Below are 15062 nucleotides of genomic sequence, written 5' to 3' on the forward strand. Positions count from 1 at the left end.
GGTATGTCTGTAGATATTTTCTTGTTAGGCTAGTCCCTACTCTTTAACATTCGAAACAAAACACTGAATGCAGCTGTAGTTTTGATTTCATGAAGCAGGAGAAGCTACTTTGTCCTTCAATTTCATCTGATAAATGCAGTTTAAAATTTGCATTACATCTTGTGCTTATTTCTCATGCTATATGCTATGTTTAAATATCCTATAAATTCTTCAAGTTTTGTCTTCCAGTATTACAGCAGTATATCCTCTAGTTTCTGTTCTGGAAGTCTTCTGAGTGAACTTAAGAAGCAGGATAGATGTGTTAACATCAGCTGGGATTGGTTTCTATTTTGTTTGGTTTTAGCTTTCTTGTGGATGAAGCCATTGTATTTCATTTGAAGTTTTGTTTTGGCCTTTTGTCTGCTATCACAGCATAAAGAAGACGTCGATAATTTGTTTTTCTTTACCCATGCCTTATCACTTCTTCATCTTTTTTTAAAATCTGTGCAAGGCTATGTGCCAATTTACTAATAATCTTAATTAAAATGGTTACTGAGGTTTCATGTATGCAGTAACTTTATGTCTGTCTTTGATTTATCAAGTAGTAAAAGTATCAAGTAGTAAAAATGTGACATCTTATTTATAAGGTTTATTCATACAGCTGTATCTTATCTAACGAGGTAGGTGCTCATACTGTGGTATAGAGCAGCTTTGGAAAATACAGAATGAACAGTGACAAATGCATAAGAATTTTATGGTTTCTCTCCATATCCATATCTCTCCTTTCTCTCTCCCTGGAGAACTGAATGTTAGCACAATACGCTCCACTTGTAGTGGAAAAAAAAATCCTTTTCTCATTAATCCCTCTTTTTTTCTTTGTGTTAATGAAAAATTGCATGCAGTTCCTCAACAGGGCCCTCGCAGAGTTTGGTATGTTCTCCTGTTATTAAATACATCGCCTGATGGCAAATCATGTCACCTTCATTCTTTTTGAGTGGTCAAAAATCTCTTTTTATTAGCAGTGCTGATCCCATTTACATTCTATGAAATGATCTTATAAATACATCTACACTGTACTTTTAATAGAAGCCTTCAGACTTATTTCATGGCTACCTTTTTAGAGGGCTGTTTCTCCAATTTTATTATTGTACATAAGGTCTCGTCTTAAGATGTCATTCAAATATTGAGTATTGTTTCACGTGGGTGAAGGTTAAAACAAAAGCCAAAACAACAAACAGTGTCATCATTTTGTCATACAAAAATTGTGTAGCTTTCAATAGTATAGTCACATTTTCTGGCTTTGGATGGCTGAAGATGTGGATACCATTTTTTCATTTGTTTTTTTCAATTAGCAGTCACACTAAGCATGAACAGATGTTTCTGCAGGTCTAGTTGGTAGAAGTTTTTGAAATCAGTGTCTCGGCATTAAGCTGCATAATGGCTGTTGAAGAGTCGAACACACAGTGTGGCATCCTGTGCGGAGCTAGGTCTGGTGCCCATGGGAATAGAATGACTATTTCCAAACGTACTCTTTCTCTGAGACAGAATCTATTTAACAAAACAGCCTCATTTCCCCTATTCAGGGGGAAAGTCTGGTAAGCTTTCGAAAGTTTCTTGATACGATTCTGTCACCGAGTTAAGAGATGGAGTAAGTTCTCTGCCTCTGAGAGTCATCCCAAATCTAAATGGGAAGGGCTACTTCACCCTTTCCTGATTTGTGCATGAGATTCACGATGCTGCTTCTCAAAAGTAACTTTTGGGTTTGAAGTCCGATTTCTAGTCTGTTCAACGGTTTCCTCAGGGAAAAGTACAACACTCCTGGCTTATAGTATTGGCAGCACGCTGCTCCTGTTGTAACACAACAACCAAAGCAAAATAAAATATAGCCAAAAACAGGCTTCCAGAAACAAAAACTGAGGGACTACTCTTGTCATTGCCAGTTACTAGAAACAGTTAGCTGATGAAATGTTGCAACCTCCAGAAATGCCTTTTTTTTTTTTTTTTTTTTTTAATAAACAAGCAGTCACACTAAGGCTAAGCAGGGTATATTTGCAGGCCTCCTCAGTGCAGATTGTGGAAACCTCGGTCTTATCGTTAATTGTGAAGTTAAATAAAGACTTATCCCTGGCTGAAGCTTTTATAGTCATAGCCATCTCCGAAATTGTAAATGTCAGCATATTCCTTTATTTGATATCTTAACAGGTTGTTAGAGTCTTATGTGTCAAATTAGGAGAGTTGTTTATTAGAAGCTTTTACAAGTTGGTTTGGCAGTAAAAATTTTTAGGGAAATCTCCTCTGGCATTTTTACACAGCAGGCCTGTAGGCTTGCTCATTTGTTTCTCAGGTGCCTCACAGACTGAGACCTGGCTGAAAATTGAATTTGACGCACACAATTTGATGCCACCTTTAGGCTTAGTTCCTTTTGATTTTTACTTTTATCTTTTGTATTTCCATATTGCCTGAACTGCCATGATTTTGGACTGCTTTCACCCAGAGGAAGCTAGAGATGGGAATTTTATCTGCTTTTATGTTGTTCTAATATACGCAGCTGATTTCTTCTCTCTAGAAACCTTCAGCATCTGAGCAACCCATTTTAAATTATACCTCTGTCTTGAACTCTTTCTCAAGATGAGCGAAGAAAGTTTTACCTTGACACGGGCTTAGAACAGAGATTTGTCAGACATCATTAAATTCCAGGCTGGCAAAAGCACGCCTTTCCCGACAAGATATACTTCATCAAGCATCTCCGGGTACATCCCACTATATCTGCGAGGATCTTTCCTAAATAAACGAGGCAGATAACATAATAAACTCTCTTCACAGTAAATGCTATCCTTTGCCTCTGATCAGGTCATTTCCATGTCTACTGTTCCTGCAGAACAGACTCTAGGTGGTGGCAGAAGAAAACGAGGGATGAGTGGGAGGTAGGGGAGTGCTCCGAATCACAGTGACGTATGATCAGCATATTTAAGGGAGGATGCAAAGACATTAATATTCTTCAGATGTGCAACTTTAAGACATTAATTACGCAAAAATCCTGAACTTCCAGCCATAACGAATAAAATAATTATGGGGTGTTTTTTTTTGTTATTAATTTTCTGTGTAAAAGAGTTCAAATGAACTTTGTTTCGGGGTTGATGCATTTGCAAGGCTGAATCAAAGGTGACTGCTGTGAAGGAGAGTAAGGCAGTTCCTTTGCTTATGAATTCAGTTGCCTTTCATTTATCTCTGTGAACTTAGGTTGCTCTGTAGGTAGGCTTTGTTACAAACGCTTTTATAGTATACTTTACAGGCGTATTTTAAAAACCACAAGCTCAGACTTATTGCTTCAAGACAAGTTGAAATATAAATTTGAAAATAGGTATTTTTTGACGCTAAGCAAAACACATGACTTCAGCATCATTGATAAACATAATTATTCTGCCTTCTACAAACATTTTAGAATTGTGACAATTGTGCGCTTTTTTTTTTCAGGATGCAAGGCATGGTGCAGAAGGAGAAATATACACAAAACTTAACCAAAAAATAGATGAATTTATTCAGATTGCTGACTATGACTGGACAATGTCTGAATCAGATGGAAGAGCCAGTGGATACTTAATGGACCTTATTAACTTTTTAAGAAGCACATTTCAAGTGTTTACTCATTTGCCTGTAAGTGGTCAAAATTGTTTAATTTCAAGCTATTAGAGTATTATTTCATTTTAAAGTATTAAGATTTTTAATTGAAATAGCTATCAAGTTAGCATATTAGAAGAAAGGTATGATGTTTGATTTTGTGTACCTTTTGGCAGATGTATTTTTCAGTATATAATATTGATGATGCATACCCATGACAGTATTTTGAAAAATCCTTTCAAATACTTTGGTAATATTGTTAACAACAGCTAAATTACAAATAATAAGAACTCAGGCGGTTTTCTAGAGCAGGCTAAGTCCTCAGGTGGCCTTTTTAATTGCTCCTGTTACTTCTGTATACGTATTCATTGATTCAAAGAATACAGAATTGAATGCAAGCTCACGATTCGTGCATGAGATCCTGGAGGGCTCAAATTCTTCAAGTTTGTCTTCAGTTAAATAGTTTTGATTATAAGAAGCCATTTGCTTCTAGCTAACTGAGTTTCATTGAAATGAATCCTCATTCATGTTCATATATAGCTTTTGTTATTTTGTCCCAGGTGAAAGGGTGTTGTTAAACTGCTTTATGTACTAATTGTTGCATTCTGTTGTCTGATTTCCCCCTGCTTTAAGACAAAAATATAACATCTAGTTTAAGTTGTCATCATAACAGTTTATACTTTCATAGAGCTGGAGTAACTTCAATAAGTCATTGAAGCTACGTCTGCTTTTTGCTAGCTTGTCCTCTGTTGCTACTGTCGCGCTAATGTCTGATCACTGTACCAACATGCAACACCTCTCGAGAATAAGTTCTCAACATGCAGAATGTTTTGAGGCTTCAGACTGGAAAGCAAAGATAATTTCTTCATGTGCTACATTACAGCACAGCTATACAGTTTAAGAATTTGTTTGATGAAATGTGTATGTTTCAGAAAAAGGTCTTTATATAGGAACAAGTTATCGAAGTTGTTGGCTTAGTTGTTGTCTAGTATTCTGAATAATATGTCAAGTGGCTGTTATTTTTGTCGTCTTTTTTACTTATTCAAACACGTGGCTCACTCACAATATACCACATAATATCAATATGAATGCGAAGCGTGAGGCATGGGCTTCCATACCAGGCTAGGTGAGCAATTTTTGATTAAGAACAGCCTCTGTGAAGAGATTATTATGTAATTTCAGATTTTGCCTTTCCTTGCATTCGGTCTTAACCAGATATCAGGCAGGATAGAGAACTACATGGACTCCTGGTCTGGTCTGGCAAGAGGGTTCTTGGCATTTTTTACTTCTCCCATATATTGCTATTCTGGCCTGGCTGATTGTAGAAACGTACAGTCCTATGAATGTTGTTTGCATGAGTTGTGGAAATTACATGAAAATGTATTTAGAGTTTCGTTATGGTGATTTGAGTTAGATTTGTAAAGGCATTTTCAGAGACGTGCCCAGAACTAGTTTCCATCACACAGTAACTTAGTTAGTGCTTTTGATACCCTAAGCAAAACTAGATTATCACATACCATAGCTGAGATTTGGAATAGTTTTATTGTTCATTTTCATTAAAATAATAAGAAAGTCACAATGTCATTTCTATAACAACTTTTGTGTAGCTGGCAGAAACATGCTATTATTCAAAACAATTTCTTAGAGCCTTGTCTGTAATGAGAGATCAAAGAGCAAAAGTCCTAGCCATAGGCCATAGTTTTAGTAAGGAGAAAGGTAGGACAGGTGGAGAAATGTCTTCTCTTCCCACCTTGGCGTATCCAGTCATGTTGGCGGGTGTTATTCTAAGGCGAGGGTCACAACTAGTTTGCCCCACTAGTTCTCCACAGTCTCATTCAAGCAAGGATCATTAACTTCCTCTTTGATATTGTGTCAAACGCTAGTTGTCTTGTTGAAATGCTATCATATGTTCTTTAATATGTTATTTGGGATTGTTAAGTACCTGTTTTTATTCCCTTTTATTTTAGATGTACGTGTAAGCTGTGTAAGCACCCAAGGATGCATCTCTTTGTATATGTGTGCTTCATGTGGGCCTACACTATGATGTAGTTCTGTACCAATGTAGACATAACTTTAAAAAGTATATCTTATGCCAAATATTGTATTAGTATTATGCCAAATATTATATTATTTTGCCAAGTAATTATATTATTTTTATAGAAACATAAGAAATCTAAATCAGGTAGACTATGAGATCATAATTTTTCTGAACCTGCTTACTTTGTGGCACAAGTTAGTTGGGCTCTCATATCTCCATGGAATCGCTTGAAACGTTTTGTGTCTCTAAAGTTTTTTTTCTCCTGAGTCCTACATCTTAGCTCTCTCCTCTCTATGTATCTCTCCTCTCTATGCAGTATGTATACTGCAACAGCAGTTTTGATAAAGGAGTTTTATTCTACCCTCCAGTTATATTAACATTAGATTTGTCGAGAAGATATTAATGCATGGAATTGCATTTAGATTTTTATTGTCCTAAGCCATTGCTAAGTCTTGCTTGAATGAGGTACGTTACTAACATGCATATAGCCTTTGTAAGCCAACACAGTAAAAGAGGCATTTATTTTTTAACATAAGTATTTTAGAAAACAGTATTTGTTATAATGAAAACTTTCTTGAAAGTCAAATTGAAACGTATTTCCTCATATGGAGTTTGCTGCTTTGATATTTTGGCATGCAGTTCCTTACCACAGAAAAACATTTTATTACCAAAATGCTGTTATTTCAATTATAATTTCTTTGGTTTGCCTTGACGAAATACTAAATAAGTGTATAGATTTAAAAGTATTTTTAAAGGAATTATACAGATACATTTGTTATTTTTGGAAGCTTTTCCTTACCTTTTATTGCTACCAATTTTTTATTCTTTTTTTTTTTTGATGTTGACAGTACATCTTAATTTTTTGTTTTGATTGCCTTACTGGTTTCCTTCTCAGAATAACAACAATGACCATGCAGCTATGTCGGTAAGTAGATGCAAGAAGAAGAAAAAGCATGTGTACTGAAAAACTATGAACTGCCTGCAGGCTTATTGCTTCGATATTTAGTCAATTAATAAAAAAGAGCCTTCTGTTTTGCTGATGACTTGCTGCGTGCCTTGTGTGGTTGCATGCAGGAACCAAATTAATGACTAACCTTGTTCTTCCGTACATTCGGACAGCAGGAGTCCTAAAACCTGTGTGGAAGTTTGGAAGGTGAGACCTTTTGAAAGTGAGGTCAGGTATCAAAATGCAGCTATGAGACGTGCATATAGAATAAAGGAAGAGTGGTAAAGCAGAATAAAGAGTCTGTGAAAGTTCCATTGCTCCTTTGCTGCATCTGCCTGAGGTCAAGGGAGTGTCTGCGTTCAGATGTATTTTTTTGGAAGATGATGGATTGCATTTAAGAATTCTTCCAAGCCATGATTATTTGCAGGTCACCAATTTTTGCATAAGCAGTTTATTTTGATTCAGCAGTTTATTTTGATTTCCATGGTAATGAGAACATTGAAATTAATATCTGTTAGGAGAGGCTTCTGAATACTGAATTTCTGAACTTATTTTTCCTAATTTTATGTGAACATACAGTTCTGGTTTAGCAGCTTGGATGTGGTTGAGTCTTATTGCCATACACTCATTTTTAAATTGAACAAATGTATAAGGCACTTACTGGAGAAAGTGTTGGGATTAATATTTTGTAAGATGTAATTTTAAACTTAAAATCATATTTCCTCAGGGGGGAAATTATTTTGAAATATTGTTAATTTTAATTTAAGGGTACTGACTTGGGCAAAAACTTTGAAACTCAGTATCTGAGTGGTTGACAGATCTATTCTCAGAGTCTTGCATTTTGAAAAGCATAAAGGTTTTAAAAGGTGAACAAATATGGTGTAGTCATTTTGTTCTATTAGTAAAAGCTTTAATCTATATTGAAACAATTGTTGATAGTTATCATAACTACCGACAGTTAGAGTAGTAGTTAGTACTTATATAGTAGTAGTTATATAGAATTAGAACCAAATGTATCAAGTTAAAGAGAAATTATCTAGGATTCCTTGTTATGTTTTCCAGTCGTTTTCAATAGTAATATAGACTATTTCAATTATTGTGTTTGTCTGTAGTGCAGCTCAGAACCTAACATCGAGGGCAGCTAGACACCTAGATTATTTTGTAATAGCACAACACATTACAACTAGATGTCAAAAAGAAAGGGAGAGTCTTAGTCTGCTCGTTTCTAAGGGAGATGAAAGTGGATCCAAAGGAGCTTGTATTGGAGTGTGTGTGTAGGAAGTATCTATAAAGTTGAACATCATCCTTTAAATAGTAGGATCTCTTCCTGGGTGCCAAAAAAATACATTGGATGTACAAAAATATTATTCTTGCTCTCCTGTTTTCTTTTATTTTGAGATTATTTTCACAGTTTCTTAGCTTTTTTTTTAAAAGCATACAGCGTAAATTTATTCATTCTATATAGAATCCATCACACATCTGACCAACATACCTCCTCCAAACTGCCAAAGAAAAAGTGCTCTTTAAAGAAAGATGTTGCAAATGAAGGATCCATTTCTAATACTAAAAACCCTCATTAGAATGTTCTCAGTTCTCCTTTATTTCTGATGGGAAGGACTTGCTTTTGATGATCTCTGTGCAAAGACAAAACCTGCATCTGCTGTCAGCAATGGGATGCTGTGTGTCATGGGTTCAAAAACAAATGGAGCTGATGTGCTGCAGCTGTGAGTTACCATGGAGAGTTTTCAGTTTTGAAACAGTCTCAATATGTGGCACAGTAAGTGTGAACAACAATCACTTAATTTGGAAGTGATCAAGTCATGGATAATACTAGCAAATGCCCAGCAGATGCTTCCAAAAGTCATTTCTTCCTGTCAGACCTGGAATATTCACTTTTGGACAGCGTTGTTTTCCAGCAGCAGACTACAATATGATAATGCAGTTTTATTTTAGAGTCCGGTCATCCTCATTTAACCCATGGTGCTCACATAGTTACGTCTTCCTCTGTTCCTTTTCCCAGCCTGTAGAGCTTCTCTCATAAACAATTTGGTCCTTCCTTATCTACCAGTCTCATGTGTAGACACTGTTACACTTCACCAAATATATCAATTGACCTGGATTCACAGAAGTGTATGTATCATGAGCAGAATGCATCACCACTGCTTTTGTCCCCTTACTTAATTCTTAACTATTTGATTTAGACATGCAAATACAGTTTAACATGCAGGGCAAACGTATCCCGCTCCGTAAACCCTTTACTGCTACTATAGCCTGTGTTCACAGTGCTGTTAAGAGGCTTCTGCCTCTGCCCCTAGGATTGTTCTTGTCTCTTGCCACTTAATTTAATCCACTCTAAATAATGCATATGATATGGGTTACTCACAACAACTTCTTTAAGTTAGTTCCCTTGCCACTTTCCCTTGCAGGAAAAGCTTGACTGTCTTTATTGAAAGAAGATGTTCTAGCACTTCTGTGCTTCACTGATCAAAAGAGAGATTCAGTTCAGTGAATCTCTTACGATTTTTTTCCTAACTTCGTAGAGGTGAAAAACTCAGTTCACTTCTGAACAACTTATTTTCTTCGTATTTTCTTCCCCTCTTCAGAGGGGAAGGAAGTGCGATGATGATGCTGGCTGTTTAAATGGAGGCAATTCATTTCAAACAGACTTGTCAAGCAGATGTTTCCCAGCTCAAGGTTTTTGGTTTTGGAAGTAAAGGACTCTTTCTTCATTACCTCTTTGATTACTTCTCTTACTCTACCATCCATCAAATACCCATTGTAGATGAAGGATGTATTCTCATAGTTGTTATTCAAACTGAGAATGAAGAGAAATTATGTTATTGCATTCTTCTGGCAATTGGTCATCCAGCAAGAGACTTTTTTCTGATGTCCTAACAATCTCCTTTGTCATTTCTTCTGAATCATGTTATCTGCAATCTGTCATAACCTGAAAGGCTGAAAACAGTAGTGAGATCAGGTAAATGCCATTGTATATGCTAAGGCAAAAGCTGTTTAAACCCTGGATAGAGTATTCAGCCTGCCAGGTATAATTTTGTTATCTTCCTGCCCCATCCCTCCCCCTTTTTTTTTTCCTGTAGCCCTCCTGAAAACTTACTGATTCTATCAGTTTCTGAAGGTAGATCTTTAGGACAGAACCAGCAGGCGTTGAATCAGCACAAAAAAAGTTTGCCTACTTTCAGAAAAGTGCAACTGCCTATTCATGATAAAAATAAAATTGCAGTCTTTCTGAATGTAATTGCAGCTCAACTTCTATCCGGAATATGCTCAGTTGTCTGAATAAGCTGGCAACAAGGTTGTATCTGTCACAGAAGCTGTGAAATTTTAAAGCTGATTCAGAATTATTACCTCCTTTGAATGTTCAGAATCATGAAACCCAACTGCCTCATCATCACTGCAGTGAAGAACTGTATTAGGTCACAGACAGTTCCACCTTTTAGGCAGAGTTCTGCTGGGATGTGCACTCGAGAGGACAAAACTTTACATCTAAGGGCTGGGGTTAGAATTTTTGGGGAGAAGATTTAGGAGGTTTAGCTGGCATGCCAAATAGTAGGACTTTGGTGCAGAGAAACCTTGAGAAACTTTGAGGATTGGGCCAATACAAACCTCACAAGGTTCAACAAGGAGATGTGCAAATGTTCTGCCCCTGTGCTGGAATAACCCCATGCATTGCTACAACCTGGAAACCAACTGGCCAAGTAACATCTCTGCGAGTCTGGAGGATGGAGTGAACCCCAAGCTGAGTGTGTTAGCAGTGCACTCTCACGAGTAAGGCAATCTGCATACTCGGCTACATTACAATCTGTGTGACCAGCAGATCAAAGGAAGTTGTTAGGCCTTTACTCAGCGCTAATGAGGCTGCATCTGGAATACTGTGTCCAATTTTGGCTCCCCTAGTTCAAGAAGGAGGTCCAGAAACTGCAGAGGGTCTAGCAGTGGGCTCCCAAGGTTGTTAGGAGCGTAGAGCACATGACTTGCAAGCGGAGGTTTAGGGAGCTGGCTTGCTTAATCTGATGAAGAGGCTGGAGAGAGATCTACTGGCAGCCTGCAACTTCTTGGAGGGGAGATACGAAGATGATGGACTCGTCTTGGTATGGTGGATGGTTTGAGAAGGGGCTGTGGTAACAACTAGAAGCTTGGGAGGTACCACTTTGATATTAGGAAAAAAATTCTGCACTAGGGGAGAAGTACAGTGTTGAAACAGGTTACCTGAGAGGATGGGAGATTTCCAACCTTGATTGTATTTAAGGTTCAGCCGAAAAAAAGCGTGGCAGACCTGAACTAGTAGTGTTGGCAATAGTCCTGCTCCAACTAAGAGGCTGGAGTAGAAGACATTAGGGGTTCGCCAACCTACGTTTCTATGATTTCTGTGGACTGAATGCTCAGCCTTATGTTAAACTATGGAGATAAAGGGTGGCATGAGCACTAGGAATATTGAGTATTTTGCGTAGAGATATTTTGTGTTAATGTTGAGTAGGTGCCAGTAGGCAGGCTATGTCATGACCAAGCCGTCCTCAAAGTCCAGAGAAGCAGAGCACAGAGGATGCATCGCTTTAAGAGGATTATTGTTTGTGAGTCATGCAGCTTTTAATGGTTCTGTTTTGTGAAATCACTAGAATATAAGCTTTTGACTTTATTGCTATTTTCAGGTTCTTTGACATAAGCATCGCATATTAACTTCATATTGCAGCTTAAAATGGCATTAGATACTTCTAACCAAAAAAAAAATAAAATAAAATTTCATTCTCCAGCCATTTGTCTGAAGAAATCAGTTGGATGACCAAATTTGTTACTAAGGACAATTTCTGAGTTTTTATTTGGAACAATTAAAGAGAAATCATAGCTTATGTTCAGAAAAGTTATTATTAGATCAGGATTATAGAGGATATAAGGGTAATATGTATAAGGTACACACGTAAGGATTTTCTATCTAAGTTTAGAAATAGCTGAACTTTTATTCTAGATGCAACATATGTGCTTTATGAGTACTAAGTTAGGATTGGATACCTCTTTGGAAAAGAGTGACTATTGAAAGAAGAATCACAAATTACTTTCAAGTAGGTATTTTTGATTGTTTTCAGTAGCCCTTAGGAATTTGGGGCAGAATTATAGAAGTGGAAGTAAAATTAAATCTTTTAAAAATTCCATGAGTGTTTTTTAGTATACCTGTTTTTTTTATCAGTGATTCGAAATTTGAATTTTAGTCCTGATGTTAAGCAAAAATTATATTTTACTTATAATGACTGATGAAATCTGTATGTTTAGTTTCCTTGCAGGAAGTTTTTTATTGTTTCTGTCACTTCATGCTGTTAAATTAATTCTTAAGCTTAACTTCTTAGATGTAATAGGTAAGTTTAGTTATTTCCTTTTATGCTGAGGACGGCAGTTTGTGTTATTTTATTGTTTCTGTGATTGGCAGTAAAAGCCTAATTTCACAGCTTGCAGTGAGGGTGAAGGAGGGTTTTCTGCAGCTATATTCAAAAACTGTCAATCAGAAGCCTCCACAGGCTACTTAAAGAATGGGTTTTCTTAGTGATTTCTCCAAATGCCGCTTCATGCTGTCTTTGATTGGCACAGCCTGGCAGGGAGGATGGATGAATCTGTCACCGGCCAGTTAATTGTGTTGCTGGTCTCAGCCTGACATCAGGTCTTTGACTCTTAAGTGGCTCAATACAAAACAAATTAGCAGATTGTAGTCATATTTCTCATTCTATATGCTTTGACTTTGTTGAATGCAGTCCATAAATCATATTGACTGACACCACAGTGAATGATGAAAGCTGCTTTTGAGACAGCTAGCATGGGTCTTAGAAAGCAGGACCGTGAAGGTGCCATGGAAGGATGCATATGGCTGACCCTCTGGGAATTTCTTAGGAGCCAAATGTCTCTTTACTGCAATTGTTCTTAGGAGAAAAGCTTTTGGGTCCTATAAAAAAGGATTTAATATGTCAGCAGATTCTCTCTACAAGCTCCTTTGAAATATAAGAAGTTTGTCTAAGGGTTTTCTCTTCTTACAAACTTGTATTTCAGCAAAATGTGGTGGCTGGGTAAAAAAATAGTTGCCTTTAACACTGTTAGCAGGTGTTTTTGCTTATAGAATAGGGTTCTTGTTTCCTAAACTTTACATGGGTTGAGAGGAAGAAAAGGTTTTGTAGATAGCAGCAATTAACTTAGGCACAGTGGAGATAATAGTAGTGTCTCCAAGCGGGAGGCAATACTGGAATGAATGCGAGAAGGCTGCTGAATCTCTGCATGCTACTGAATATTGGTATTTAATTGCTAGATAGAGTAACCGCTGCCACCCCTTTAAAAAAAAAAAAAAAAAAAGCTGACAAATGCTAAATATTAAGACTATTTAAAACTAACTGAAATTTGTTTCATTCTGGAAAAGAGACATCACATTATCATTATTTTCACAAATCTTTACATTTCCTCTTTAAAATGCATTATGAGAAAACAGCAAATAAGTGATTAATTGGTAGATGATAGAAGTTTGAAGAGATATTTTAACTAGAACTCATTTGTCAAACATTAATTTGAAATGACGTTCTGTGATTTCAAAGAAATATTTTTTCTTCATTCTTTTCTAAATGTTGTACATCCAACGTGTTTTGAACTTGGAAACACTCAGTTTTGAGGAGGATAACAGTAAAGTTCACATTTCTCTAAGTTAAAATCCAGCTTTTTTACTGATATACTTCATAGATTTCAGCTTAATTTTTTTCTCTAGTTTTACAAAAATCGAATGATCTTACTGAGTAAGTATAAACTATGTATAGTAACCTTGTATTATTTCTTGATGTGCCAAGTGAACAATAAGCCTGTAGTTCAAGTTGCATAGTTGGAAATAGTTTAAAAAAAATTGGGATGTCTCCATTTAATGAGATTTTTAAATAAGCATTACATGTACAAATATTGATACTTATTTAAAGTCCAGGTGACTTTTCCCATGTCGTTTCTGTATTGTAACCATTGTCTTGTGCTCCAGTACTATTGATATTTGCCAGATTGTAACAATTAACTGCAAATACTTGCCATAAAGACAGAGTTCTGTCTTTTAGTTATAATAATAGTGGAGTACACTTTGTTTGCATATAAAATAAATTGAATGTTAAAATTTTTTTTGACAACCTATTAATCTGCTTGAACTTTTATTACATTATAGTGGCAGCATAAATAGGACATGGAGCTGATTTGATGGAGCAGTACATTAAACTGAAATGCACTAGTTGTTCCATTAAATCAAAATGACATTTCCATTAAGTATTTCAAACCTACTACATTGTAATTAAATGAACTGTGGCCCATTGATTCCCCCCCTCACTCCCTTTTTTTCTGTTTTTTTTCCCCTTTTTTTCCCCTTCATGTTGATATTGTTCTGCTTGGGGAATAGAGCTGCGTGTCTCCCAGTGCAATTACCGCTGGGTTTGGGAGACTTCTAAGCATGCTGTTCTTGCTTTGTTTCTTACATTCCTTGTTGTCAGTTCATTTATTTTGGTCAAAAATGTTATTTGCTTTCCTGAGATTTTCAATTAAGAAACTGACATCTCATTTTAGATATGAAGCTGCTTATAGCTCAAAGTGTCTTAATGCTAAAGAGGTATTAGCAAAGATCATTTACTGTTTCACTTTGACACGTGAAGAGAACGAACATTTTACATTACATTGCCTACATTTTAATGAAGTATATTATAACAATAAATGGATTTTAAAAGGACAAAATATTTAGGGCCAAATTTGCTTTGGGCTATCAAAAGCCATCAAAATTCAGTAACACAAACATGTTATCTTATTAAGGGCAAGATCTGGTCCTTTCGGTTTTAGACCAGAACTTTCTAACATTTTGGAACCGTGAACCACTGTCAATCCTTACCATTTTTCACCAGTCTGTACACATCCTTATCATGAAACTCTTATTTGAAACCGTTGCTTATCCGTGTTTCTGTGAGTCATTGTTCATCCTGACTTTGCAGAAAGCAGTTGGGGAACCATTGCTTTAGAGACTAGGCTGCATCGCTTTACTAATGCATACAAGTGAAATGATAGTGGTTTGTGCCCCAGTTGGTCTATTACATAATTATGATTTCTTTCATATAAGTATATTAATAATTGCCTGTGTATCAATGTATATTGTAACATAGAGCTGTGTTGAAAAGCATGGTGACTAAGGAGACAGAGAATCATATAATTGCACTTAAAACCCAAGATGTCTGTGCTCTGAAAGAGTGTAGCATTATGAATAGAATGTTGCCACCTAATCAGGTATCTGGTCTTCATTGGTTTGTCTTATATGGTAGTATTTCCATTTGTTTTCATCTTCTATATTGCATTTTAATAATTTAGCAAATTAATATCTGATGTCATCCTTTGTTTTATTGATCTCTCTGTTTTGGAAAATTGTTTGTTTCAATTATATACATTGTGAAGAGGAATGTTAATAACTAGGTTGTAATAGGAAAATTA

The 15062-nt window shown here is 36.2% G+C and overlaps 1 protein-coding gene across 11 annotated transcripts in view; it reads left to right on the plus strand.

The window, feature by feature from the left end:
- Positions 1-15062, plus strand: part of EXOC6 (exocyst complex component 6) — a 109357-nt gene that overhangs the window by 57316 nt on the left and 36979 nt on the right. For 6 of the 11 annotated variants that reach the window (XR_011142150.1, XM_068950034.1, XM_068950037.1 and 3 more), the window contains exon 18: positions 3454-3633. Coding sequence is in view for 10 of the 11 variants with exons in the window: in XM_068950034.1 (XP_068806135.1) it covers positions 3454-3633 (180 nt within the window). In the remaining variant the exon portion in view is untranslated. Of the gene's footprint in view, positions 1-3453; positions 3634-6530; positions 6561-15062 lie in introns of all 11 variants that reach the window. The other 5 variants (XM_068950033.1, XM_068950041.1, XM_068950042.1 and 2 more) reach the window with 1 other exon arrangement.

Source organism: Struthio camelus, chromosome 7 (genome assembly GCF_040807025.1).
Source record: "Struthio camelus isolate bStrCam1 chromosome 7, bStrCam1.hap1, whole genome shotgun sequence".
Taxonomy (NCBI): domain Eukaryota; kingdom Metazoa; phylum Chordata; class Aves; order Struthioniformes; family Struthionidae; genus Struthio; species Struthio camelus.